The sequence below is a fragment of the Haemorhous mexicanus genome, chromosome 11 (genome assembly GCF_027477595.1).
Source record: "Haemorhous mexicanus isolate bHaeMex1 chromosome 11, bHaeMex1.pri, whole genome shotgun sequence".
Lineage (NCBI taxonomy): Eukaryota > Metazoa > Chordata > Aves > Passeriformes > Fringillidae > Haemorhous > Haemorhous mexicanus.
Window position 1 is genome coordinate 6,278,511 of NC_082351.1, and position 27,445 is coordinate 6,305,955.

Genomic DNA, 27,445 nt, shown 5'->3' on the forward strand with positions numbered 1-27,445 from the left:
TGAAATCTAGGTGAGAAGAGAGGAAAATCTGTAATTTGAAGCATTTTGCCTTTACAAATGAGATTATCTGACAGCCACTCACCTCATCCCTGGCCTGCTTGGCTAATTCCTACAGCAACAATATTTTATGAGCACAACTGCATCAATCTAAGCTGGAAAAAAAAAGGGGAAGGAACTTTGGGCTCAGGGCCTGAGCACTGGAATGAGAATTCCCTCTTTTTCCCTAGGTCTTCAGTGGCAGGAGAAGTCCTGGACTGAACTCCCCAATTCTGATTCTCCTGGCTGAGAGTCCTGATGCACTCCCCAATCCTAAACATTCAAAGTTCATTTTTCTCACTCTGACAGAGGGAAAAAGACCTGAAAAAAACCAAAAAGTCAGTGTAGAGCTGTCATGAATGACAGGAAAAGCCTCAGAGAGCTGTTGTTCCTAGGGCCAGGATGAAGATTGCTGCTCCCTAAGCAAATTCACTTTGTGGTTTGGCTTTCCTGAGCACTCAGTGCAGCCATTCCCTGCAGCACTCCCAGCAGCATTCCCACCTCCAGGCTTCCCAGCCCGGGCAGGCAGGAATTAAACCCTGGGGGCTGCTCAGCCCCTGGGGCAAGGAAAGCAAACTGTGCCTGGGGAGCAGGGTCCTCACTGCCAGTGCAGATCTGCATCCACCTGCACATCCAGACATCCCAGAGCTGCACCTCGGCAGTTCAGGTGAGAATAAAGAAAGCTGTTACATTCAGACCATTATTGTTCATGCTGCTTTGTGAATTTATTTCTTTAAATTTTCCACTTGCGCTCCTGCCAAGAGAGATCTATTAGACAGAAAGCAGCAAGAGTAAATCTTTATCATTTTGTTTCAAACTATAAAATAATTTACATCACATATTTTACTTACTTTTGTCTTTTTTGTTTGTTTTTTTTTTGAAACCACAAACATTCCAGCATCACACTGTAGGAATAAGAATAACAATAGAAAGCATAACCTTTTGCATAGTATTAAATGAACAGACAGAGTAAGTTCTTTATTTACAATTATTGTCTAGATAAAAAAATTCATAAAAACAGATGAATGAACATATATTAATAACCCCTAGTGGGATGGATTGCCAATGTACCACTGTATTGTTGTCCACAAATCTCATGCTGCTAAGTACAGTACGTAGAGAGCGAGCATTTATATATTGCAGGGAATTTTAACAAACTGATCATTTTGGTTTTTGATCCATTGTTCCCATCACAGAGAGGTCAAGCAATAAAAGAAAGGAATTGTGATGCACGACTTGTAGTTGAAAGGTCATAGCTATTCTGCTTTAAAAAAAAAAAAAAAGTCTATCATTTATCATATACATAAAGCACAGTCTCTGCTCACAAAAGCCCAAGTTTTCTATGCATCTCAGTTTATATATGTTTTACTATATATACACAGAATGCAGTGTTCATTTTCTTAACAGTTTTCAAGTCTGCAAATGGTACCTTAGGGAGGGGTACTCCTACAGGAAAAAATTCAAAAAAATAATTAAAAAAAAAAAAAAAAGGGAACCGAGAAAAAACATGAAGAGTGTTGGAAAACGAAAAGGCAAACAGTCAGTGTGTTAAGATGCTGAAAAGAAACTGTTCCAGTATTAATAGCTTCTGTAGATGTTCAAGTCCAAAGCTAGAGGCTTCCCTGTAAATAGATACCACTTTTGTCTTCTGGCCAGAGATGCCCAGAGGCCCCAGGGAGCCCATCCGTGCTGGAGTCCCCAGGTACAGAGCACCTCCCTGGCTGCTGGGGCCCAGCTGGGGCTCCTGCCAGGTGCCACTGCTGCCCTGGGCACCCTGCCTGCCCCTCGGGGCTGGGCACCAGCCACAGCCAGCAGAGCTCCCAGCCCAGAGTCCGGCAGCTGGCAAGGGACGCTGCTCAGAGCTTTACCTGGCTGAGAGTCCTGATGCACCCTGAAAACATCAGTCTGCAGTTTGGCCATGAGTCTAAGCTTGGTTTGGAGAGTTCTGGCTTGGTTAAGCTGCTGTGACTGCAGAGATGCACCACCGTGTGGAGCCACCTTTAGGACAACCAGAAAAACACCTGAACAACCCAACGGGACCGAGATGGTTGGAGGGTGTTTGGTTCCAACACGCCTGGCATAATTGATTGTGGAATTCCAAATGTCTTTTGCACTGTACAGTTATGGAAAAAATCATATGCTGAAAAGTCTCCAAGCAAACTTTATATTAAATACAAAAATTATTTATGAAAAATCTGTGATCCACAAAGTGCTTAGCATTCAAGTGGTTGACATAGCAATTGTATAAGCTCATGATTTTTACGTTTCTAGGGCTGTTACCATCTTGAAAAATGTTTTTTGCCTTCCATACTGCAGGTTTTCAAAGCAGCTTCCTTGGGAGAAAGCTGAAGGTAAAATAAGGTATTACCGTGTTACTGCAGGAACACAAGCTTCATTTAAAAAAAATCACACAAAGCACATCTCAATACACAATTAATAAAGATTCGTTCAGTCCTAATAGTGCAGAAATTATATTTTTCTTTAAAAAAGAAATCAAAGCAACAACCTACAGTGATTTTCATCCAAAATGCCAACAGCCCATACTTTGCAAATAATAAGGAAATAAATGCCTAGAGTACTAATTGAAAAGGATTAACACAGTATATCACAAGATTTTAACATTTCTTTTATCTCCATGTAGACAAACCAAATATAACTTATTTTAAATTATAAACTCATTTAATGTCTCTCTAAAAATAGTTTCCGAAGCCATTGCTGCATGTCTGAAGAATGAAATAGCCTCCATTACTGTATGTTGCACCAAAAGGAGTTCAAGCAGATCATCAGAGGAAAGGAAGGAAAAAAAAAAAGGAGAGAACCTGATCATTTTGATTTTTATTTGAAACAAAGGAAGCCTGGTTTACCTCCCTGTATATAGGATCACAATGCTACATCCAATGTGTAATATTTTGGCTTCTTTTGTTATTTACTAGCAGTATCTACATTATTAACAAAAAAAAAAAAAAAAAAAAAAAAAAGGACCAAAATAAAGCCCCAAAAAGGAAATCAGGCAGAAATCAGAGCAGGGTTGTAATAAAATACCCAGGGTGCGAGAGTACAGACATTTTCAATGAGCTGAGCTGAGCCATTTTTATACTACTTCGGCAGGAAGTGCTTTCTTAACCCTACAAATAGTTAAGGATATTATCTACAGGTTTGTAAACAAATTACATTCTTTTTTAGGACATAAATAAGTTAAAATAGTCAGAGCAATTTGAGCAGAAACAAGGCAACATGCCAACAAAGAAACTTTATATATATATAACTATATATATATAGATAGATATATACATATATATAATTAATTATCTATATACTTATATGTATATATCTCTATATATAGTCTCATAAATGTTTAAGTTCCTCTGTCCAACTGGTGCAAATCTACTGTGCAAGTTAAGCTTTGCAACTTCAAAAAAGTTATTTAAATTAATCTATACAATTGAGTCCATGCCACACAAGCATTTCAAAAACTCACAGACCAGTGAATTGGATAAATAGCCTCAGAAAGAAGTCCTCTGCAGTTCCTGCTTAAGGAGGAAAAAAACAACCAAAAAAAAAAACCAAAAAGGAAATAAAAACAAACAAAAAGAGAGAAAGAAGGGCCAGCAGTGTACAGTACATTCATGCAGGAGGATTTTTTTTTTGTTTTTGTTTTTCTGAAAGGGAGCGGGGGGGTATGTAAATCAGCCATTCATTCTTTCCCCAAAACCATTGTGATCAACGATTCATTCACTTGTCTCAGAGTGAATAAGAGTTCAAACAGCTTTTCAGCCAGCAATGTTTTTAATATATATATTTATATATCTCGGTTGCTGTGGGGTTTCTTATTTTATTTTACTTTAACTTTTTCTATTTCTTTTTTTTTTGTTTGTTTCCTTTTTGCAGTGACCTTTTCAGCTAAAGTGATGTCTCCAGGCTATGTATTGGGCTTCCTGGACTAGAAGAGGTAGCTGATTTACTTGTATCAGTTGTAAGATTGATTCCACTGTCGATAGCACTGTTGTTCTTGTTCAGCGAGGACGGTGGACTCGAGTTTTTCTTGAGAGCAGGGTCTTCTTCTAGGTCTGTGTCATCAATGAGTGGGATGTGGGGCTGGGAATCTTCTATCCTAAATTCAGGATGAGTCATAAAGTTGTGAATAGAGGTTCTAGATTCTGGTTTTTCTAAACCTTCATAGAGAGAGCTACGGAATGCCTTCACGACGCGGATCTGGGGGGAGAAAAGGAAAGGGCTGTCAGAGGGCACCTCCCCAGGGCACAGCAGGGCAGAGAACACTTGGTGAAAAATGTAGCACATGGTTAGGGCAGTGCAGGCAGCTGGAGTCCAAAGTCTCTGGATGTTATATGCATAAACGAGTGGCTCAGTTATGTGCATTTTGAATGTCTGTACCAACTGCAATATTAAAATAAACCGAGGTTTAAAGCCATCAAAGAACTGATGGGGAGGAGTGGTTAAAGAAAGCCAAGGTCCACTCGTGTGGTACATCCCTAGTAAAAGACAAGCCATGTTAATTGTAATGCAAATGTCAAACCATGCATGTTGATAGTTTGTTTGTTTGTTTTTTTGCAGTGAGTAAGTAGAAAGGCTTTTTTTAAATTAAAAAGTCTCTTTTGTATTGTTGTTAAAAAAACCATTACACATAACATATCACACTTCACAAACAGAAAAGCACGGAACAGGGACACGGTTGGATGGGTACGTATGAGACACACACAGGAGCCAAGTGTAAAAACTAGAATATCAATGTTTTAAAGCAAAATCTAAATGGATGCAGCCAAGAGCACAAAAAGCCAAGCAGACAAAGTACTAAGCGCAATCATGCTACCACAGGGGGGAAAAAAAAAATAAATCACAGTTACCACATGAACAGAGATAACTTGCACACAACAACTACACTTGGAAGCCTGGATAATGTGAACATAGTATCGTTGAACCAACTTTTATTTGTCCTTCATGCAGATGTGAGGTAAACACTCGAGTATAGACCCACTGTTCTAGCCATTCAGCTTGGTAATAAATAGAAGAACATGTAATAAAATGATGGGTTGGTTGTTGGGTTGAATTGAGTCCCATTGTTAGCAGCGAGCTGTTTGGATTTGGTGTCTCAGTCGTGCAGTTAAATGCTGAAAGCCGCATGATTTATGCCATATATGCAGTCTTTAAAGCAGGTCAGTGACCTGGGCCAGGGGCCACCTAATGCCAGAAACCACCTGGCAGGAAGAACAGAGGTGAAAATCAACTCAAGACTCAGCCCAGCGATTCTCAGGGATGGTGCCCACCGTTTTCCCAGTAGGAAATGGGAGGAGCAGAGCGAGGAGCCGGGACGCTACATCCTCTGTGGGTGGGCAAAGGGAGGGATGCTCTCTAGTCCCAGGGACCTACCAGTTCTCAAAAGAAGTGAAGGGTTGTGCTGGGTTACTGCTGAAAAAAACAGAACTTTTTGGAAGGGGGTGGAGGGGCAGAGAGGAAAAAACAGAATGGCAAAACGTGATCTGTTGGCAAATGTTTCATGACTAAGTATGAGTTCTGTCCCTCTACTTCCATGTAGCCCATGAGCAAACCTTGAGCATTTCTCAGGGGGGAGATTGAAACACAGGCAGAGGCAGAAAAGGTGCAAGCAGGTACTGTGAAAGCTTCTCCACACACATTTGAAATGGTTTGGTGGTTGGCATGTGGATCTTTTTACATGTAAATATGCTGCACATTGTTGGTTGGCCTGATACACCACTGCTTTGGAAAGCTTTAATTCCTCTTTTCCTTGGCAGACTGCACTTCAGTAATGGCACAGGGCCACAGGGGTCCAGCTGTGGGGTCCAGCTGATCCCATGCTTGGAGCTGGCCAAATTGTACAGAATTTCAGCACATTTGAGGAGGAGGCTGACTTGATCTGGTTTTGGGGTTTTCTCTTTGATCTCGGTTCTTGTTTATGCGCTCTAAATTTGGATATTTGTCATCTTTTAAAATCTTAACAGCTGAAGTCCTGCCATGTTCAGATCATTGGGCCAGCCCAAATACTCTCCCTTCACAGATAAATTTGGTAACAGTACAGGGCACAGTACAAAGGGTAGTTCATGGGACTGTTTACGCTCCAGGTAAGAGGATTGGAGTGGCACAGAACGGCTCAGCCAGACCTTGGGGTGGGAGAACGTGTTAGTTTGGCAGAGGTGCAAGAGGAAAAATTGTCTTGCACCAAAAAAAAAATCAACAAACAAATTTCAAGTCAGTGTCATCCCCTGCAATCACACAGTGTACCTAAGAGAGCTCCTGGAATTAAAAACCAGGGGTTTATGAGAGCTGAATCTGAGCTGTGAGAGGGCTCTGCAGAGACAACAGAGTGGGGTAAGGGATTCATCTGCACTGCTAAAGCCAGAAAAGGTGACAAAGCCCTTCACTATCTGTGCCCTCCTAGCTTGTCTTTTAAAGTACAGTCTAAATGAGGAAAAACAATGTATGACTGTTGAGGCAGCCTTAAATCCACATTCCCATATTGCCCTAGTTTAAATCAGGAATCTTTTTGTACCATGGGTACTTTACAGTATGGGCTGATGAGGTGACATTTCTGCAAACCTCCCCATTATTTCTGCCCTCTAAACACAAATACCAGTCACCTCTTCAGCTGCAGCTGCATGCTAGAGCTTATCAATTAAGGAGATAAATCTATTATCTGGGGAACAGCCACTTCTTATGGCATGGACTTAGGTTCTATTTGCCAGCTGCATTCTTTATGGTGAAGGGAAATTTTTACTGAAATAAAAGAATTTGATATTATCCTGAACAGATACAGCAGAATCCAAAGAAAGGAAAGCTTTTCTTCATCACACAAACTGTATTTAAGTCTGCAAGATTCAGCAGGGCAGGAACTGATGTCAGTTTGTGAGATCCACATCCCACAGTAGGGAAAGCATCTGTATTGCTTTAATACCAACATGTGGCATCTCATTTGGATTTAACTCCAAGCCCCCAGTCAATCCAGGGACACCTGCAGATTCCAGCTGTGTTTGACAGGCAGCTCTGCAAACGTGCCTGCCATGACCTGGATTTGGGGCTCTGCAGTGGCTCTGGAATTAATTAATTAATGAGCCACTGCATGACTTTGAGCTGCGTGGTCTGAAGATAGACCTGCAGCCTCTCACTTTGGGTGAAGGTGTGTGGCAAAAGTTTTGGCCTGGACTGTTTGGGTCTTGCAAGATCATTGAGATGTTTCTAGAATGGCTTCTACTGTTCACACTGGCTTGCACTGGCAATATTAGCTTAGAACTGCTTCAGCTCTGCTGACACCTGAGGTAATTCACCTTCTGAAGGCAATGGTAATGGAAGGGCCAAACTGGGCAAGTCCCTCAAGCTGACAATAAATCAAATTAGATTTCTAAAGAGTTTTCTTCACAAGGGAGCTGTAGAAACCCATAACTTCACTTAAAATCTCTCTACAGAGATGTACATTAGTTTTCCATTGATTTTTCACTTTAGAGGAAACTCCTTCCTCAGATTAAAATTTTGCATACTGAGCTTGGCATCCAGAAGAAAACATTTTTTTTTTTAATGTCACACATTATTCAGTGACAGAATTTCTGCATTGCAATAAAATTCAAAATCTCCTTCAAAGCCTGTCCCCCAATGGATCAAATTATTGCTTGCAGGGACAAAACTGAGTGAAAACAAAGGCAGAAGGTTTGTTGCATATAAAGGTGCCATTTTGGTTTCTCTACCAAAATACTACAATATTTAATCTACCTATTATATCTGATACAACTCCCAGATTTAAAAATATTATTTACCCAGAGTAACAATGCCCAACAGCAACAAATTCTTGTGATACACATTTAAATTCAAGATTTGAGGTAATATCTGGTGTAAAAATGTTTGGGGGCTCTGCTGAAACAAAGCCCAGCCAGATTTTTTTTGAAGATAAAATAAAGCAGATGAACTTGGGATGTTGTTATGGCTGTAAAAGCATGGAAAAGCAGGGACATCCGTGATGGATAGAACCTGGGAAGTGTTGGTTTAGTATGAACTATGTAGAGTTCATGTAATGGTGTTTCTTTATGAGACTGACAATGCCAAGGGAAGACAAACAGTGAGATACAGCTCCCTTTTCTCACAGTAATGGAGACAACAGAAAAAAATGAACTGCTTTTAACAAAAGACTGCAGGGACAACACTTCAGGACATTTTTGACATTGCTATAAGTTTCCACTTCTTTCTTCTCTGGAGCTGTAACAGAAAAAAACTCTTCAGCTTCATCCCACCTTGAAAGTCAGATTTATTATACTGCATCAGGCAAGAAAAAAAAAACAAAAACAAAAATAAAGAAATAGAATTTTAGATACTACAATTTTTTTTTTTCCCATCAGAAGAAAAAGGTGATATTCAGAATGTCAGTCCTAAGTACAACCATCTAGGCAAAATCTCCAAAGCCTGGTGAGCACCAAGAGCTGTGTTCTGGTTGGTAGTGTGTGGGCTTATACTCGAATGTTTACCTGGCTTCATCTAAGCCAAGTATCTGGAGTTTGGTTCACATTCATTTCAGGCTCAAGGTTAAAGACTCACAACCTCTTTTTATTTCACTCTCTCCTGCTGAACCCTTTTGTCCAATGTTCTCTAGCCCTCTGGGAAAACAAACACATTTAATATTCAGACAGTAGAGAGTAGGGCACTGCAACAGCAAATAAATTCAATACTGAAAGGTCAGTAAGGTGATTAGTATAAAATTGTAAACAAGAGGTCAATTTTGCAAAGAGATGCCAACTCTTAGGTGTTACTGAGACTATTCTAGGTCAAGACTAAACTGTACAGAGGTAAAGGAGTTTGGTCAAGGACTGTTGCATATGGAAAGCTTTGAAATAGAAAACATCTTCAGTATATTGGGATTTCTTTTTGAATCCTCCCAGTTTTAGGTGAGTAAAGTCAGATTAGGTCTCCACAAGAGATGCTGCTTGAATTGGGGTTGCCTGTAAATGTTGTGCCTCATATATTCTGGGGAATAGGATGCAGAAGTTGAGCAAATTCAAATATAAAGTTAAAAAAACTTGTATAAAAAATGTATAAAACTTTAAAATTCCAGTTTTCTGCTTTAACTAGTGAAACAGATGCATAACATTATCTGTGCTACTCTCTTCCCACATAAAGATGCCTGGTTCTCACTCCCAAAAGGGCTGAATTCCACTGTATTTTAGAGCAAAAGAGCAGAGCCCTGTGCAGAGCTTCCACTTTCCTCAGCAGGATTGCTGCAAAATGATGGAGTTGGACATTTTTGTATCAGATTTAAATAAATCACACAAGCCTCTAAAAGAACCTGTTTGTGCTTTGGGATCTAACCCTTCCTGCCATTGCACATCTCCACTTGAGGGCTTGGGTTTATTTTTAGGCTCTAAATCTGCTTAATTATCCTTCAGGGAGGAGATCCAGGAGTTGATTTTAATTTTTTTGCATATCCCAGGAGGGTTTTGTCAAGCCTTGGTCACAGGCAGTGGGAAGTCCTAGGCTTTAGTATGGAACCCCAGTCTCTGGTTCAATGGTGCAACTTTTAGAAACATAATTTTAGCTGTGGGTTTGATTGAAGTTCTGCTTGTTCCATTTCCTCCTGTGATGGTTAAACCTTCCTGTACAGAAATTGCCCGCTGGGCTTGGTCTGTGATCTGAATGTAGATCAATACTGAGCAGCAATCTTTGCCTCAACATTGATTAAAATAGATGATTTCTTTCAAAGAAATTAGCTCCCATTTTAATTCATGAAAAAAATTCCATCCAAACAAGACTTTACCTCAAGCTTTAACTCTGAATTCTGAATTATTTCCTTCATAGAAAATTAAATATGGTAGAAATATAAAAGCTCTTCATACACAACAGCTTGCAAACAGTTAAATGAACTCTTTAAGGTGATCTCTTGGGAAATGGGCTGTGAGAGCCACTGGAGCTGGGCTTGCTGGGTGTGACACAATTTGCAGATGGTCCTGGCCTCAGCAAAGCCCTGGGTGACACCTCCACCTGTCCATGACAGTTCCTGCCCTCGTGCCACCCCAGCAAATGCTGAATGCTCTACACAGGGCACGTTCCTGGCACAGTTCAGAGCCACTCTTTGACTAAAGGGGAATGGCAAAGGTTCCCTTGCCCAGCAAGTGAAGCCCCAGCTCTGGAGGCTGTGGCCCCTCCAAGTGAGGCAGAGCACAGATCCAGCCTTAAGGGTGCTGTGCTCTGCTCTTGCAGGATAACACTTCTTAAAAACCAACCAACCAATCAACCAGACAGAAAAATAAGCCAAAAACAAAACCTTCAGAGATCTGTGTGATGGACAAATATCCTGAGAGCATTTTGTGGTTGATTGGTGAGGTTTTACACTGCTGCTATAAAATTTGGAGTCCTGACTCTGTTTTCTCCTGTCTCACCATACAAGTGGGTCATTTGAGACCACTGCTGCTGGGGTTCATGTAGTAAAAAGTTTCAAGTGATTGCTTTAAATATTCACTTCTAAAAACCTCTGACGAGACAGTTCTCAGCAGAACCAAGAAAAAGGAACTCTGGGAGGTCTCTTTTGCTGGGGTTTGCTTTGGTTTGTTTGCTGTTTCCCCAGTGCTCCCTAAACTTAAAAGTTAGAATATTTTCTGAAAGAAAGGAGAGATTTGTTTCAGGGACCTGCAGTTCCTGACTGATTCCACTTGGGAAGAGTATGAGCTCCATATGAGAATGAGGGGAAGAGCAAAGGAATGTTAAATGTGTGTCTTTCTTGGAAAATCTGCAACTGTGTTCTTTTGCAGGGGTTACCTATTGCTACCACAAACATCTGAGAACCAGGAATACACAGAGTAGGATAAAGACTTGTTTACTTTGTGTACAGTTAGATATTCTCACCCTCTACCTAACTAAAAAATCTAGTGGTACAAGCTTTAATCACTACTCAATTTTAAGCACAAGATAATTTTAGGTGTTACTCATTCTGAGCTTCCAAAGGAAAAAAAATATGCTTCACTTTCCCAAGGTTCTGGGTTTCCCCCCCCAGATAAAACATAGAAAGAAATGTATATAAAACACAATCCACCAAAGGTTGTACCTGAACCCAGCCTTAACTCTGCCGTGCAGAGCTTTCAAATGATGGAAGTTTGTGTGTTTAAACTGTCTGAGGAGTTCTGAGACCACCTTGCTTAACTTCCTCATATTTTCATTTTCAGTAGCTTAAAGGTTTGCATATTAAACAGGCACACATATTTAGTGTGCATTCAAATGAATTTCATCATTTTATCAGAATAAACAAGATGCCAGGTTTTAATTTGCAGAAATTTTTGCTCTATTTAAAGCTGCAATGTCTTTCAAAAGAGATAAGAGACTCACAGACCTCACTGTCATCCATTAATGTGACATCCAGAAATTTGTAATTTGTTATTACAAATAACACCCTGGTGGTTCACTAGGGAAACTCTAAAATTGTATTAAATATTCCCTTGTACAAACTGCTTTTAATTAAGGGATTCCACAACTCTGAATGGGCCATATTTGTAAACAGCTGCTAATTACATTTAATAATTTGCTGACCTGTGTCACAAACCACTCTAGGGGTGCATCCCACAGGCAGATTTCTCTTAAGCAAGCACTAAGCTTTGAATCAAACATGAATTTGCTCAAATATACTAGAAAAACATTCCATTAAAAAAAATAAATTCCAAAATGTTACTATAAACCTGCAGGAGGCATCTCACAGATTGGAGAGGTGTCACAATGAACTTTATATTAAAAATTAGTAGCACACTTAGTAAAGAGCTTCATAAATGCTCTGGTAAATTAGACTGAGATATCAATAGAGCATCATGTGATTCCTAGTTTTTAAATTCAGTATTTCTTGATATCAGACCCTCTCCACTTTGGGCACCCAAAATGCCACCTGAAATATCCCAGTTGTTCCAACATCCTGAGCAAGTTTCAAGAGCTAGACCCTGTTTCCTTCCTATACTCCCTTGACACTCCCCATAAGATATTTACCTATATTTTTAACAATCCTGAAGACTGGGAAAGGCTTCAAAATCAGAAGTACAATTCTCCTATTATTCTCTTCCACCCCATGGGGAGGAGAAAATGGGGTATGAGCTGTTCTGAGCAGCTCAGAGGAAAGCAGCCAGTCCTGTGTGCCCACACACACAGAGCTCCAGCTCAGAGCTGGAGAGCAGCCCTAGGTGAGCATTTTGCAACTGGGATTTCCTCAAAAAATGCCAATTCACAAAACCATCCCCCATTTCTATGGAATTTGGATTAGGAAAAGTTTTCCAGGTTCTTGCATTCGAGCAACCCACTGTAAATACCCCATTTAAAAATAAAAACATTGGGGTTTTACTTGATGGGGTTTTTTCACTGCCATTCATAAATTTGTGTCTTTGTATGAATAAAGCCAAACTTTCCCTAAGTGTTACAATTTCTGATTTAATACCAGCAGACATTCTGCTGTGGTAATAAAACACCAACAGCCCAGAATAAGCACTTTAAAATCCCAATCTCTAATTGCCCTGCCATAGAGATCCTTATCTCTGGGAAGTTTAACAAATCAATCACCTGGCTTTTATCTTACTGAAGAAATGTGGTTATAACCATGAGGAGAGCTGTTTTATTTCTCCAAATGAAAGGTGACAAAGGCTGGAGCAGATTCTGCTCTCTCCTATTAATTAACTTCAGCCCATAAATGAGTGAGGCCCTTGTTAAGACACGACAACATCCAATTCTTGCTTTGCTGCAGTGGAGATAGAGAGGGAAGATAAACTGTCTATTTAAATTTTATTAGCTCTTTCCTCCCAGAGTGCTGGCTACAGCATGTGAAGGAAACATTTAGCACAGCACAATGAGCTGCTCCCAGTTTCCTGCTCAAATGGAGAGATTCTATCCCAGGCAATCATTCCCTGGATGAAAAGCTGCTTTGGGATTTTGGGGTTTTGTGCCCTGCTCAGTGTGGAAATGAGGGAACCCAGGCTCAGGAACATCCATGGCTTCACTTCCCCTGATCCTGCTCCTGCTCCTGCCCTGGAAGAGTTGGGGCTGCTGGGGTGAAACTTCTTAGGCCAAACTTCCCAAGACAAAAATAGGAAAACACAGAGAAATCTCTAAGAAGCAACTGCCAAATTGGAACCTAATTAGCTTTAGCAAAAATTAAGTTTTTCCTTTAAATCCAACAAAACTTCTGCTCTGCTCTTGTGTGAAAGCACTTTAAAAACCAACCAACCAGACTGAAAAAAGCAAAAATACCCTTCAGAGATCTGTCTGATGGACAAATACTTCTGAGACTATTTGGTGATTGTTCAGTAAGATTTTAATTGCTGCTATAAAAGTCACGTCTGAATGTTTGGTGTGCAAATACTGAGGGGGTTTGCACTCAAACAGGATGGAAAGGTCAAGCTTTCTTTTTCCTGCAGGAGTTCTGGAATTTTACTCCCTTCTCTTGTCTGCCTTTTCTCTGTCTGCCTTCCCTTCTCTGTTGGCCAGACAGATAACAGCAGTTTCTTCTCTGTTTGGCCAACTACTAAAACCTATATGAGGAATATACCCAATTATCTTCTGAAGTGTGTGACAGGCTTGTAAACTGAGTTCTACACATTTAAATATTCTTTTAATGCTGTAATAAAATAGCTGCTCACAATTCTGAATAAATAAAAATCTAGAAACAGAGACAGATCTTTCTGAGCCACTGGAATTTTGCTATTACCTGAAGCCCTTCCTTATCAGCTGCCTCAAAGGTTTTTCATTCATTTCAAGACTTCTTCAGTAGATATTTTGCACCTTAAACCAAACTGTGTCAGGATATTAAGATTCAGAAATCTCTTTTTTCTAAAAAATTTGTTACCATACCAATCTTGCTGTTTCAACACTGTCTTTTAACTTGTCTTGGTCCCTCCTGCTTCAATGCTTTCCTGCCAGTGAATTTAGAGATAAAAAATCTACATCCAAATAAGACAGAGATAATAAATCTAAATAAGATAGAATAAATCTACATCTAAATAAGACAGAGATAATAAATCTAAATCTAACTAGGTTGGAGAGAAAAAATCTAAATAAGACAGATATAAAATATCTAAAATTATATCTATATATCTAATATATCTAAAATATATCTTAGATAGAGGGAATAAAAGTCTTTCATCTTTCATGTAAAGTTTAAGCCTGGCATCATAAACTAGATTTCCTGTTTCTTGCTCCTTTTCTTCCATGTCTTTCCTGGAGTAGTTACAGAAAGTCTTCCTGGTGGAATGCTCTGATATCTGAAAAGCTTTAGAATCATTAAAAGTCTGTATTTTAGAAACAGTAGAAAATAAAACCTGACCGGGAGCCCTCAAATAAAATTAAAATCTCCTCACAATAAAAAACGACCCTAAATTCCTGTCCCCACTGTGAGTTAGCAAAGAGACAAAGAGAGAGCAACTCCTGGGGAGCATCTACTGTACACAAAGCAACCATGTCACGGGGTTTGGAGCTGACTGAAGTGGGAGCAGAGCCTGGGGAGGGGCAGAGGAGCTGAGTCTGAGGCGACTCTGGCTAAGTTGGCATCTCTGAGGGTCGGGTGCAGTAAGAATTCACACTCACGCCCAGCCGCAGCAGCAGAGGTGCTGGTAGGAGAGGAAAGAGCATTGGATAACGATACGTGACTAGGGCTAGAAATATTGGTTACATCCTGGGTCTGGCTTGTGACGGAGGACTGTCTCCTGAGAGCCCCCTGAAAGGAAGTGCCACTCTTGAAAGTATTGACTACTTCGATCTGTAACGGAGGAAAGAACGAGACAAGTTGCTTAAAGTATGGACACAGTTGCATAACTGACAGGAATAATCATGAAAAACAACAAATCAACCGTGCACGCACTTCTACTCCAGCTGCAATCCAGGTGCCCCTTTCCAGGGTTTTCAGAAATGATTCAAATCTTCTGTCTGGATAAAATGAGGCAGCTCCGTAGGTGGCAGTGGAGCTGCATCACTTTAAACAAGTAGAAGATTTGAAATAATATGGGTTTTTTTAAAGTTTAAACCGTTTTATTTCGAGGTAAATAAAATCAGCTGGAAGATTTGATGTAACTAATCTCCACTCTTTTTTTCCTACTGAGATTCAAATTATGCTGTTATGTCTCTCCAGGGGGAGAAAAGTTCAGTCACGCAGTTGGAATTTGGGGGATAGGGTTGGGGATGACACTCAACCAAAACAGAAAAACTTTAAAATTCAATACATGACTCTATTTTGTCTACAAACCCAGGGTTGTCAGTGCACTAGTTTGATAAAATAAGTCTTCCACTATTTTATCTGACTTTTTCTGCAATTAAAATATGTAAAAATTTAGCATTGTGCTATAGAATGTCGGGGTTTTGGAACTGGAGATTTAGAATTATTAATATTTTATCTTTACACAGAGCACTTAAAAGCACCCCGAAAATGATGTGGAACTGGATTGACTATTGCAGCAAATAACACAAAAATTTTCCACTTATTTTCATATGCCTGCTGTACTCCCTGTTTGACAGACCCATCCTGAGCACCTTCCTTTTACTCCCCACCACAGAGGATAAGTTAAAAACGGAGCTGAGCATTTCCAGGCATCCTTTGGCACCAGTATAAACCCATAAAAAGCAGGCTCTGGGTATAGAGGGAAAGCCAGGGATTGGCAGGAGCCAATCCCACAAATCCCTACACCCCAAAATGTCCTTCTGTTGTTTCTGACATCAGACAAAGCAGCAGAATATCCATGGGAGAAATTCAACCAGCTACTTGTTTAAAGTAACCTACTGTTACCAGACCATGCAACCCACATTTCTAGAGATTCCCAGCCTAGAAAGAGGTAAATTGGGGATATTTTTACCAATTTGAACAGGACAAATCTTGGTGAAAACCCTCCTAAATTTTCCAAGTGGGAAGAACTATAAAGAATTTATAATTTTCTGCTGTGGTCAGACGAAAGAATAAACCAGTTTCTAGGGCTGCATCTTTAATAATATGGATGTTTTCCCTCTCTTCAGCTTGTCTTTGGCCATCATTGTTTATTTTCCTGCATGTTTTTATGGGAATAATCAACCCCAGCCAGCTGGAAAAGGGATCCCAGGTTACTGCTGTGCAATTATCACAGCAAATTTTCCTCCCCAAAGCCCAGGTTTGTTCTGTCTGAGCCCTGGTACCATTTCTCTGTGCACACCCAGGGCTGGGCAGTGTTCAGCAGTCCCCACAAGGTTGGAGAGCTTTGGATTTGGCAGCAGAATTACATGTCCAGTGCAAATCTCCCAGTGAATCAAAGGGAAATCCCAGTAAATAAAATGTGAGGTGAGTTTGCACGTGGGGCAGGGCACCAGGGGATCCTCAGCTCAGGCTCATGGAAACACCACATGGCTCAAACACTGGTGGCATGGCACTTTAAATACTCACCTGGAATGCTCTGCTAAAGTAGAATTAAATACAGATCTTGGCTCCTTGGGGTCTAACCCAGGTGACAGAGCACTCTTCAAGAGAGACCATTCAAAAAAGACTCTAAAGACTCTCACTGAGGGCATGAACTGAGCATTTCTGTGATAAACCCTGAGATGTGCAAAAGCCTTCCTGACAAACTGACAGCCTTTGGTGCAAGAGTGAAAAGATGGGGGAAGATCTGTATTTAATGGTTTCTTCAGAGAAAAAGAATTACAGCCATGTAATTTGCTTTTCTCCTGAAGAAATGAACTCCAGCTGTTCATGGATATAATTCCTGGTGGGAGGATGACAACCTCCCCAGAATCCTAAAAGCTGAACATGCAGGGCTGTGCTCTGCCTGAAGCCAAGAAGAGAAGAACTTGGCCCAAAAGTTTATCTTCTCCAAGCAGAAAATAACAAAGAAGAAAAGAGCTCATGGAAATAAATAGTGCATTTTGAATTTAGATGGAACCTTTTCATGAAAAAGGAATGCATTTATTTAGAACAATTCAAGCTGCTAAAGAGGAGAAAGGAAATAAAAATTCATAAGTTTAAAAAACTTCCAACACAATATTGGATGCAATCATGTTTTGATTATAGACCATCAGGTAGAGAAAAAATACTGTCCTACATTTGAAGCTCATCCTTGATGTTGACATTTTTCACAGCTGTTTCATTTTTCTCTATGTTCTGTACTCTAGAAGATCAATTGTTTAGGTGTGCACAGCAAATAAAAATATCAGTGATTAGCAATTAAAAAAAAAAATCTGATAGTAGCAGAATAGTCCTGGCAGAACAGATACTTCTTCCTGATTTTTAACACAGAACAGATTTTCAGAAGCATTTCTGTTGTCATTTATGTGAGTAAGACCCAGGTATCATTCCCCTAATCTCCAAGCAGGATATTAATTTAAAAATTAAAAAAAAAAAAAAAAGAAAAAAAAAGTAAAAAAAGAAAAACCACCTTTCTTTAAGAAATAAACCAGTTTCCATTCCACTTACATGGGGCTACCACGATGTTTTCTATATTAAAAGCTACATGGATACCATAAAATGAGGTGCTGGCATTTTATCCAACTTCAGAACCTCTTGCCAGGAGTGACTTTCACTGCTGGAAGCTTTGAATTGGTTCAAAAGAAAAGTTTTCTTATTTTCTACATGAAAAATGAAGGGTGAAAAATGCAGTCCAGCACCTTTGTTGGTTTTTTAGCATCTGAAGAGGAACAATCTTCAAGCAGCAGTTACCCTGTCAGCTGTACTTTTTTCAGCTTTTCCTTTTACTCTCAGAACATTCCAGGCAGTTGTTTCCCACCTGGGGCAGATAAAGCAAACTGAATTTCAGGATGAATGAAGCAGAAGAGGAAAGAATCAGGTGGGGGTGTAAAATTTTGACAAACATAAGAAGTATTAGAATCTCCATAATGTTTCCATTCTCAGATGTGAAGGAACTGGAGAATCTTTCAATAAACAATCAAAAGAGGTGAGATGCGAATTTTTTTTCTGTTTTTTCACTCAGATTATGAAGTCTGGCCTGAAGGTGAGCTTGGTGAACTTCCCAAAGGCTGTTAGACCTGCCAAGAGGGTGTGATCACTCTTGTCTTGATCAGAATGAAGAATTTCTGAGAAAGGCACCAAAAACTTGTGAAAAAAAATTGCAGAAAACTGTTGGAAAGTCCTGTCTGTATGCAATTTCAGACCCCTTTTAGATCCTCCTCAAACCTGCATATCTAAAAAATAGATGGCTAAAGAAAAGCCATTTGTGAAGCTTCACCACTCAACGGTCATCTGAGAGAACTTTCCAGGAAGGAAACTCTTCCATTCAGAGAATGGGAGAACACATCCCTAAAGAGATTCCCCATTGGATATTTATCAGAGATTCCCTACTGGATATTTATCTGACAAAATGAACAAAAGGAGGCCAAAAAAGAGCATCAGAAGTCGACAGCCAGTCTCTGGCCTAGTTATGTGCATTTTTCATACACCTTTCTTTCAGGTAAATTTATGTGTCTTCACAAAACCAGGAAATTCCCAGTGGAAACCCCTCCTCTGGTGTTTTGGGTTGAACCCTCTGTTTGAGAGAGAATGTAGATGAAAAATCTCTTGAACACTGCAGAGTCTCTTGAACTGACTGCATTGGATGGGTTTCAAAGAGGGCACTCCAAGGAAGAAGTGTTGGATGTCTGAAAACAGCCCCCAGCCTGTTGTAGGTTCTTTGTTTCAGCAGTGAAGGCTTTGCTGCGAGCTGGGGCCACCTGTCCAAGAGCCACTGAAGAGAAAATAAGGGCAGATAATCCAATTTACAGCACAAGTGTGGAAACTGGTGTCAGGATTGAATGACCAAGCTGGTCCTGAGCCCAGAGTTCCATCCTAGTCTGCCATGCCCAGAGATATAAAAGGAGGGGATGCTCTGCCTTCTTCCTCCACATCTCCAGGAGTGCATTAGACAGCAGAGGATTCCTGCAAATCCTCCCAGGGATGCTAGAGACATCCCAGTCTTTTCCAGGAGCTCTTCTTTTGCTGGCCTCCTGAGAAATGTGTTATAAGGGAATGAATCCACCTGGATGGGCCCCACACACAACTCAGGGCCCTCCAGCAAGGCTCAAATTTGACCTTAGTCCATCACTCTCCACTGCACACCTGGGCACTGCTTTGGAATCTGTTGGCCCCTTTTCTCTTTTTCTTTTTTTTTTTTTTTTTTCATTCCACAGATGTGAAATGGATGCAAAAATAATCAAAGTCATTGAGTAAATAAAATGAGAAGAAAAATCACAGAGGTCTCTTGGCAGAGAGGAAGGAGACATCCTACTAAAGGTGCTTCTACAACTAAGAGCAGAGAGGAAACCAAGATGGATGTTAGCAAAGAGACATAATTAATGTTCATTTGGGTTTAAGGAGTGGAAAAGAATCATTTCTCTGTGAATTAAGTGGACAAAGAGATGCAGAACTAAAAGCTACCTCTCAGACTAGGAAGAGAACTGGAAGGATGTCATTTGCTTTGTGTTGCTCGAAGCTTTTTGCACTCACCCCAACCAGAAAGACATCCTGACAGAAGTGCCAACAGGCAACACTCCTCCTACAGCCACCAGGGAGAAAAGAATGCACATTTAGAGGTCGTCTTTCCCTGAAGATCACCAGTACCTGGGCACTTCTTGTCACAACTGAAATTTGAATTTTCTCTAGTGATGAGCGCTCTTGACTCAATGGAGTCAAGACACCCAAGCTCAGAGCTGAAGATCCATATTTAATCACTTACCACAGAACCCTGGGAATTACCCCAGCTTTTAATCTCACTACATTTCATGCTCTGCAGATACAGCCAAGAGACCTCGCTGCCCTAATTTGGCTTCTTTCCATCATTTTTCTTCTAAATTCATGGCTGCATCTTCCCTCCTCCCCCCCCCAAAAAAAATCAATTTGTAGATGTGAAAAAGCAGAATGTGCTGTTTATCTTGGATGAAGACAAAAACCCCAAATCTTCTGAGACAAAAATGTTCTTTAGAAGATTCTTTCAAGAAAAAAGGTTCATTTTCTTAATTATTCACCTCTTTTTCTTGTCAGGCTCATGTAAAACACGCACATCTGATGTGGTGATAGCTGTACTCTGCTGCAAGCTGCCAGAAATACTTGATCTTAGAAAGATCAAGCAGAGCACACCTGAGTGCAATGAAACACTTCACTGCAATGGAAAAGGCAAAATACTTCACATGATTTTCTTCAGCACTCCAGGACAAATTTCACAGCTCCTTAACCTGCACTATATTTAGCACCAGGATTCAGTGCAAAGGTCTGGTATATTAAAAAATGCCGTGGATTTTTGTGTTTGGCAAAAGCTGGGGAGAGATATTTCTCAGGAATCGTTCTTCATAGCCAGCTCTTACACCTCAATATTTAATGGCTGCTTAATTCCTACTAAAATCCAGAACCACATTTTTCATTATCTAATGGGAAATAAAATCAATCCCTTTTAATCGTGATCGATGTGTGGCAGTGCCAGAACTGAACAGATTTATTTTTTTAATCAAATTGTGCATCGTACTTCAGACTCAATTTCAATTATTCTGTTAGTGCAGCAATGGCAGCAACAATGTAATTTTTTTTTTTTTTTTGGAGCAAATCAAGCAATACATTTTAGAAAGCTTTCATAACATTCTGCGAGCTGACGTTGGCCAAGCAGCACAATTTCATGAGCTGTCATCACTCTAGGAGAAAAAGAACATCCAGTCACGGTATTCCCAAATCACAGATCCCTGGTTTTGCATTTTATCCCTTTGTATCTTTTCAGTTTATCTCTTGTGCTGCACACACCCTCTTTGCTCAGTTCCCTTATTTTGTTTTTCATGTTTTTCCTTTGAGAACAATTAACCAGTGCCATCCTCCACACACAAACACTCCGTGGCTTTCCTCTTAATGTTATTTTGCCTCGGTCTCACATTAATCATTTCTTTGGGTGTTTCTAGACCTTGTGGGCATTTATTTTTAGCATACCTGGGTTTGGATTCTGTTGAGCCCTCGGAACCAGAGGATCTGTCCACGTCGGAGTTCTCTCTCTGCATGATCTATTTCTTCAACATCTTCATTGAGCTCTTCCTCAGGGACCTCCTCCTTCTCAGTGAGCCTCCCTGCCTCCTTTAAAAACTTTAGCCTACTTGTTGGGATGGTTGCAATGACCTAAAATTATAAAAAGGTACTGAAAACATAAGCCTGATTCAAGAGCAACAGTATAACAATCTGCTAATTACAGAAGAGCAATCATATTTTAGTAAGGTCTATAAAGGTGAGCTAAGCCTGTTCCTAACAACACTTTGTGCTAGAATGGACAACTCCATTTTAGTCCAAAAAATATTTAATTTACTGTGTCAACAATTAGCATGACTTGCACCACTAAACCACAGTGTGGAGTGGAGCAGGTTCAAGGCTGGGAAAAATCTTATCAATAAAAGTAATTGAAAGTAAAACAAGATGGAAATATTTCAATGTAAAGAAAACTTAAGCAGATTGATAGCTCTGCAATCAGAGTTTGGGTATTTGTATGGTAATGGGAGGTGAAAATTCATTGTATCTCCTGCTGATAAATCTTCTCACACTCCCTTGGTTCATGGATTCAGCTTCCCTTTGTTCCAGCAGCTGGAATGCTTTTCTGGCATTTATCAAAATGGAGTTTTCTGAAAGGTGAGGATCTGCTTGTTGGATTTCTCGAAGGGCTGTCTCTCACTCTGTGTCCTTACCACCAATAAATTCTGATTAACTTAACCCCTCTACTTATTCTGCTTGCCCCCACAAGTGGTCCTTGGAAATACTTAATGCAGGAGAATAATCTTTAAAAATTGCAGATACTGTAGCTGGACAATTATTTTAAGTCCATTTCAGTGTTACCCTGTTGGGCAGTCATTTTCTCTTTGTTCTGATTCCTTGCATAAAACCAGGAGCAAATCATGGCAATTTAAACAAGACATTACCTGGAACACACTGAATGCTTAAATCAAATCTCCTGCAAAGCAAATTTTTAAACCCACTTAGCAAAAACTGCTGCAATTTTCTTTTTTGTCTTCATTTCAGCAGCGAGCAACCACAACTGTGAAGCTCAGATGTATGAAAAATGAAGAGAGAACCAAGACAGCTGCCAGAAAATTGGTGTGCAGGGCTTTGGAAAACTGGAATGGATGCAGTGAAGACACATGGAAATGTTCTGGATATTTTCAGGGTGAAAGCAAACCTCTGAGTTTGCTGAGGGTCTCCTTGAGCTTCACAATCCACAAGGCCAGTTTTATTATAATGTTTTAAAGACAGATTAAAAAAAAAAAACCACCAAAATAACCAAACCAAACCCAGTTTCTATACTACTATAAAACCTTTTTAAAGGGGGGTTGAAAAACAAGATGCAAACCTGGAGAATTAATGGTGTGGCACGAGCAAAGACAGAACAGGAGAGAAAAAGAAAGGGGAAAAGCTCATCAATTAAATACTTACTGAAAGTCCTTCAGCCTCCCAGCTTTCAAACTACATTGCCAACACTCTACAGAGAGAAACTACTGCAAACTCTGGGATCTGATGAAAGTGATGGTGATAAAGGATTTTTAAACCAATATTCATGAAAATAACTCTTCTGGGGCAGCAGTGTGTGTGACAGAATGTTGCTCTCTTGCAGCACCTCAGCCAAGCTGATGAGACTCTGCTCTAATTCTTTCCTTAAGGTGCTTACATGGCTTTTTTTATTAGTCTTTTATTTTTTGTATCTGCCAACACCCACCCAGTTCAGGACACAGGCTCAACAGATGCAGATTAAGGAACTAAATATTACTCCCAGGAAAATTATCCCAGTTTCAAGAAGTGATCAATAATTCTGGGAATGGGATATGAAATACTTTAGAAAGTCTTGGTTTTCAGAGGGGATGGGAGCTGTTAGAAAACTGTCCCTCCAAGCACCTCGAGTTGACTTGCTGGAAACTTCTCCTTAAATTCCTTTCAGAAGTGCTTGCTTTGGCACCCAGACTCTGAAATCTTGATTGCCTTTCACGGCTCACCAGAACAGCAGGTTCAGCACAGGGATTAAAAATTAAAAAAAAAAAACAAGAATAACAAATTTGTTTTGTGCTGGATGAGTCAGAGCAGCAGAGAAAAGGCTGAGACAGAAGAGAAGCATCACTGCTAAAGGAAAAGAATTCTGTCTGAAGAGCTCCATGAAGAAAGGCCTTGCCACAGACTGTAAATCATGTAAATATGGACAAAATTGATTGGTTTTAGCATCCTATTTTCTTTTCTTGTCACTAAATATTGACCACAAGAGAGATATTTTTTCCCTCTGTATTTGCTTTCTTCTCAGCAATAAAACTGTGGAGGTGTTCCAATACCAGTTTTAATTTAATGTCTAAGGTCTCACAGTAAACCTGGGAAACCTGGGGCAAGTAAAGTGAAGAAAAAATGCTGATATTAGTATTAGTTCTTGGTGGTTATGTAATAACCATGGATAACAAAATTTAGAAGCCAAAATATTTGATCAAAGGCTGTGGGAAATTGTTACAGCTGAATGAAGCAGTTTGGATTCTTGTCCCTCTCCCTGTTTGACTTTCCCTCTCTCCAAAAATTGGCATATTTTCCAAGCAGAAGGAAAAAAAGAAATAAATCCTTCCTTTCTGAGATTATCAAACTGATTTTAGGTCTTCCTCCTGCAAGACCTTAAGTCAAATCCTGACCTCAAGTAATAATTACAGCAGAATCATCTGCTAGTGGTGGTTTTCAGCCAGATGTGCATAAAAGCTGTTCTGAATCTGAGCTTATTTCTAAGGAAAACTAAGGCCAAACTGTCAAAAAATGTTATTTTTTTTTCCCCAGAAGAGAACAAATAATCAGAATTGAAAGCAAGCATTTATTCACTATCATTCCAGAAGAACCACAGCAGAATTCAATTGCAGTGGGCAATTTCTTGACTCTTCATAGAGGCAAATTGTGGATCTACAAATCTCTTTACATCCGAGAGAAAAAAATGCAGCTTCACATTTTTCTTTACTGCACCAGGTGGCAACAACTTAAATACCCTGTTAGTGCATTCAGAGGTGAAAAAATATTATTATTATGAACTTTGCAACCTGTGTTTGCACATAAAAGACCAATCTAGAATGTTAACAATACTGATTGTGTCTGTGTTATCACTTCCAGAGAGTTAATCCCAATTTGTTTAATATCATCTCATTGACATTTATTTCTTCATCAATGTATAATTCTATATTAGCCATTGATGACAGAGAATATGGCAGAAATTAAAAAAGGATATGTTAATTTAACTGCCATTTTTTACAACTATTAAAGGCAAAATGATTTTTTTTTTTTTTGCACTCTCTCTTCCATCCTTCACACACAGAATTAGGTGGAAGGAGAATCACAGCAGAAATATTTTGAAGGCACTGGAATTTTTCCTATGACAGTAAGCCAGAATGACAATTTCAGCAAGGGAATGAGTTGATTGACCTAGAACTGGAACTTCATTTCAGCTCCAAAACTTTGCCACATCCTACAGGAGGAATTCTATTCCAGGAAAGGTCACAGTGCTTTTGCCTTTGCTGTATTTTTTTGTGACTGAAAGACTGAAGTTGTGACTCAACATCTTTCACAAAAAAGCCTAACTGAAGATGGCCCTGGTGATAGCACACCCTGCTAGCAAGGAATGATTTGAAAATTAACAAAAACCCCCAAAGAAACTGAGGGATAAATTATCCTTTCTAATAAATCTCTCCTTGAAGCTCTCAGAGAGCACCTTGGCTTTCAGTGAGGGCTGAGAGAGGAAATCACAGGAATATCAACAACATCACACCTTTGAATGTGCAGCTTCCTGAATGCTTACCTGACCCCACACCAGCTCTCCTAATCCAATAAATACACACCACATCCACTGGTCCAGCTGCAGGGGAGAACAGCTGAATGGTTTTCCTCCAAACTGGACAATTACTATCTACAAAGAGAAGCACCAGGGAAAAGGGGTCAATTTTTCAGGGGGGAAAAGGCAACAAAACAAAAACAAACACAGCCAGACAAAAAAAAAAAAAAAAAAAAAAAAGCTGCATAATTTTGGTCCCAAAAAAACCCCATCAAACCCCACAGACTTCTGCATCCCCAATTAAAAGTGAGAAAAAGAAAGAGGAGTTCAGACTGAAGTTCCTCATCTCATATTTAACAGGGGTCAGATATGAGTGGTCAGGAAAAAAGAGAACAGGACAGTCCCCATGTGCTCTCCCAGCTCCTGAGTTTTTGGATTTCTTGACTCTGATCCGGTTCATTTTGGAATGTCCATTGCAAGAGAGGCTTTTCCCTCTGAGGAACATTTTATTGTGCATTTACAGATGTGCATCATGGGGAGACAGAGGGTACAGAAAACTCTAGATCTGTTGGAGAAAGAGGGTGGGAGAACCCCACACCTTCAGCAGGATAGCAACACACAGAGTCTGAGCAGACTGAGAAGGTTTTGCTAACTGAAAATCAGATATGATTGGTATTTCTTGTTAATATTGCTGCTGCAAAACTGGGAACCTGAAATCGCATCCAGAGATTAAAATTATCCAAATTTTAAACTCATAATTTTGAATTGGATGTTAAAGACCATCACTGTGAAATTCTGCTCCTATCACTGCTGCCCTTCCTTGAATACTCAATTTATTGAGGAGTTTCCCTTTTTAAATCACTGTAGCCCAAGCTCAAACTGCTCTTTCCTCCTCCTCCTTCCTCCTCCCAGGAGAAAGGTGCCAATGCTGAGCTGCCACTGCAGAGCTGAGCAATAACAAGATAAAAATAGATTTCTAAATTATAATATCAAATAGTATCGAGCACAGGATGGATGCCAGCAAAAGAATGGGTGCAGGAGCAGAAGGGGGAATTCTTACAGAAGAAAAATTTGGGGGAAATGTGTATTACTGTGATTATGTTCACTTGTGATGGACAGCAAACTCAGGAAAGGAACATGAGGAATCACAATCCAGGGGCATCATTGCTGGGAATACTGAGCAGCATTGGGCAGTGAGGTTGAACAGGAGAACAGTTCAGCATCAGCTGTTTGAAAGTATATTTGTCTTTTCAAGGAGTAATAAATAGTTGTAAAATGCTTTGTTGGTTTGCTATTAAACAACCTGTTGCAAAATCAATGATGGCTGTTTTTATTATTGTGCATGCTAGGATTAATTTAAGAATTTACCCAGTTATAAGGATCAAAATTTCTGTTTTATTAGCATGACTACATAACACTTTCCATTATTAACACTTGTATTGATTGAGAAAACACACAAAACCAGATGGTTTACTCTTAAATGGGCCTCCTGCAGCACTTAGATATAAAATTAAAGAAAAAAAAAAGAAAACACAGAGAAGAAAAGCCCCAACAACTTTGTGTTTGATTTTTCTGAGTGGGTTTGTGATGGCTTGAGTGATGATTGGTGATGAACAGCAAGTGATTCTTGCCCAGAGCTGTACCTGAATAGCAAAGGTGCCCAGGACAATAGTGCAAAAGATGGGGTTTCTGAAGATGCCGTCGAAGACGTTCCTCTCGCCGTGGATCTTGCGGGCGTTGATCTCGTTGAAGAGCTGCATCATGACAAAGGTGTTGAAGATGATGGTGTAGTGCTCCGAAGGAGGAGAGTGAAGAGGGGCGTTCCTCCCACTGTCGATCTTAAACATTTTCTCACCTAGGTGTAAGACAAAAAGAAAAGTTTCCTCTAGAATGAATCAAACCAGTTTATATTCCACTCGTATTCTTCAGCCTGTTGCCTTCTTTGCTCTGCTTTTTCTAGATAAAACTTTTCTTGCACCAATGAGTAAAACACGTCTCAACTGAGCAAGGAGCTGTTCAGATGCTGACTTTCATCTAACAATACAGGTATTGTCCTCCTATCTAACAAACCCTACCCAACGTTATCAGTCCTGCTCCTACCTATCCAAGTAGGAATGACTCTAAGCACTCAGCTCTCTCGGGTGTAACAAAATCTTAGGGTCATTGCCAGAGTGTTTGAATTTTCTACACTGGTTAGAAGACACCTCTCTCCATCAGGTTTTATCCATTTATTAACCCGGTAACTTCTCCCAAGCATTGAAGGATATCAGTCACAAAATACACTGGCATTCCTGGTTTTAAAGAGGTTTGGGGTTGATCAGCAGCAGGCACTGCTGTTTAGTTTGATAATTTGGCTTTCACTCATAGACCTGACCAAACAAAAAGCAAGATACAACCCAGGATGAGTAACTAAAAATGTGGTGAGCTTTGAAAAAATCAAGTTAAGATTTCTTTTTATACCGCAGCCTGACAGGACCAGACAGTGAATTCTGGATTTCTGATGTCTCAAAGACATTTACATTTTGTATGTTCAAACACAATGTATTTCTAAAAATAAAAAAGATAAAAATTTGATGTACTGGTCTCTGAAGAAGCCTCCTACAAAAGAAAGGAATTATTATTTGACCAAAATAGAAATAATTCTCATTAATTTGAAATTTAATTATGGAGGCACTGAGTTTTGCACATCATGTCACTGCAAAGCTGAGCCTTGT

General features: G+C 39.8%; 1 protein-coding gene across 13 annotated transcripts in view; it reads right to left on the minus strand.

The window, feature by feature from the left end:
• Window positions 1-736: 736 nt before the first annotated feature.
• ATP2B2 (ATPase plasma membrane Ca2+ transporting 2) overlaps window positions 737-27,445 on the minus strand; it is a 403,287-nt gene continuing 376,578 nt past the window's right edge. For 10 of the 13 annotated variants that reach the window (XM_059856152.1, XM_059856154.1, XM_059856161.1 and 7 more), the window contains 5 exons: window positions 26,375-26,586; window positions 24,759-24,866; window positions 20,909-21,091; window positions 14,672-14,758; window positions 737-4,248 (listed from right to left, as the gene is read on the minus strand). In XM_059856152.1, coding sequence (XP_059712135.1) covers window positions 3,937-4,248; window positions 14,672-14,758; window positions 20,909-21,091; window positions 24,759-24,866; window positions 26,375-26,586 — 902 coding nt within the window. In that variant the 3' untranslated portion in view covers window positions 737-3,936. Of the gene's footprint in view, window positions 4,249-14,586; window positions 14,759-20,908; window positions 21,092-24,758; window positions 24,867-26,374; window positions 26,587-27,445 lie in introns of all 13 variants that reach the window. The other 3 variants (XM_059856163.1, XM_059856162.1, XM_059856164.1) reach the window with 2 other exon arrangements.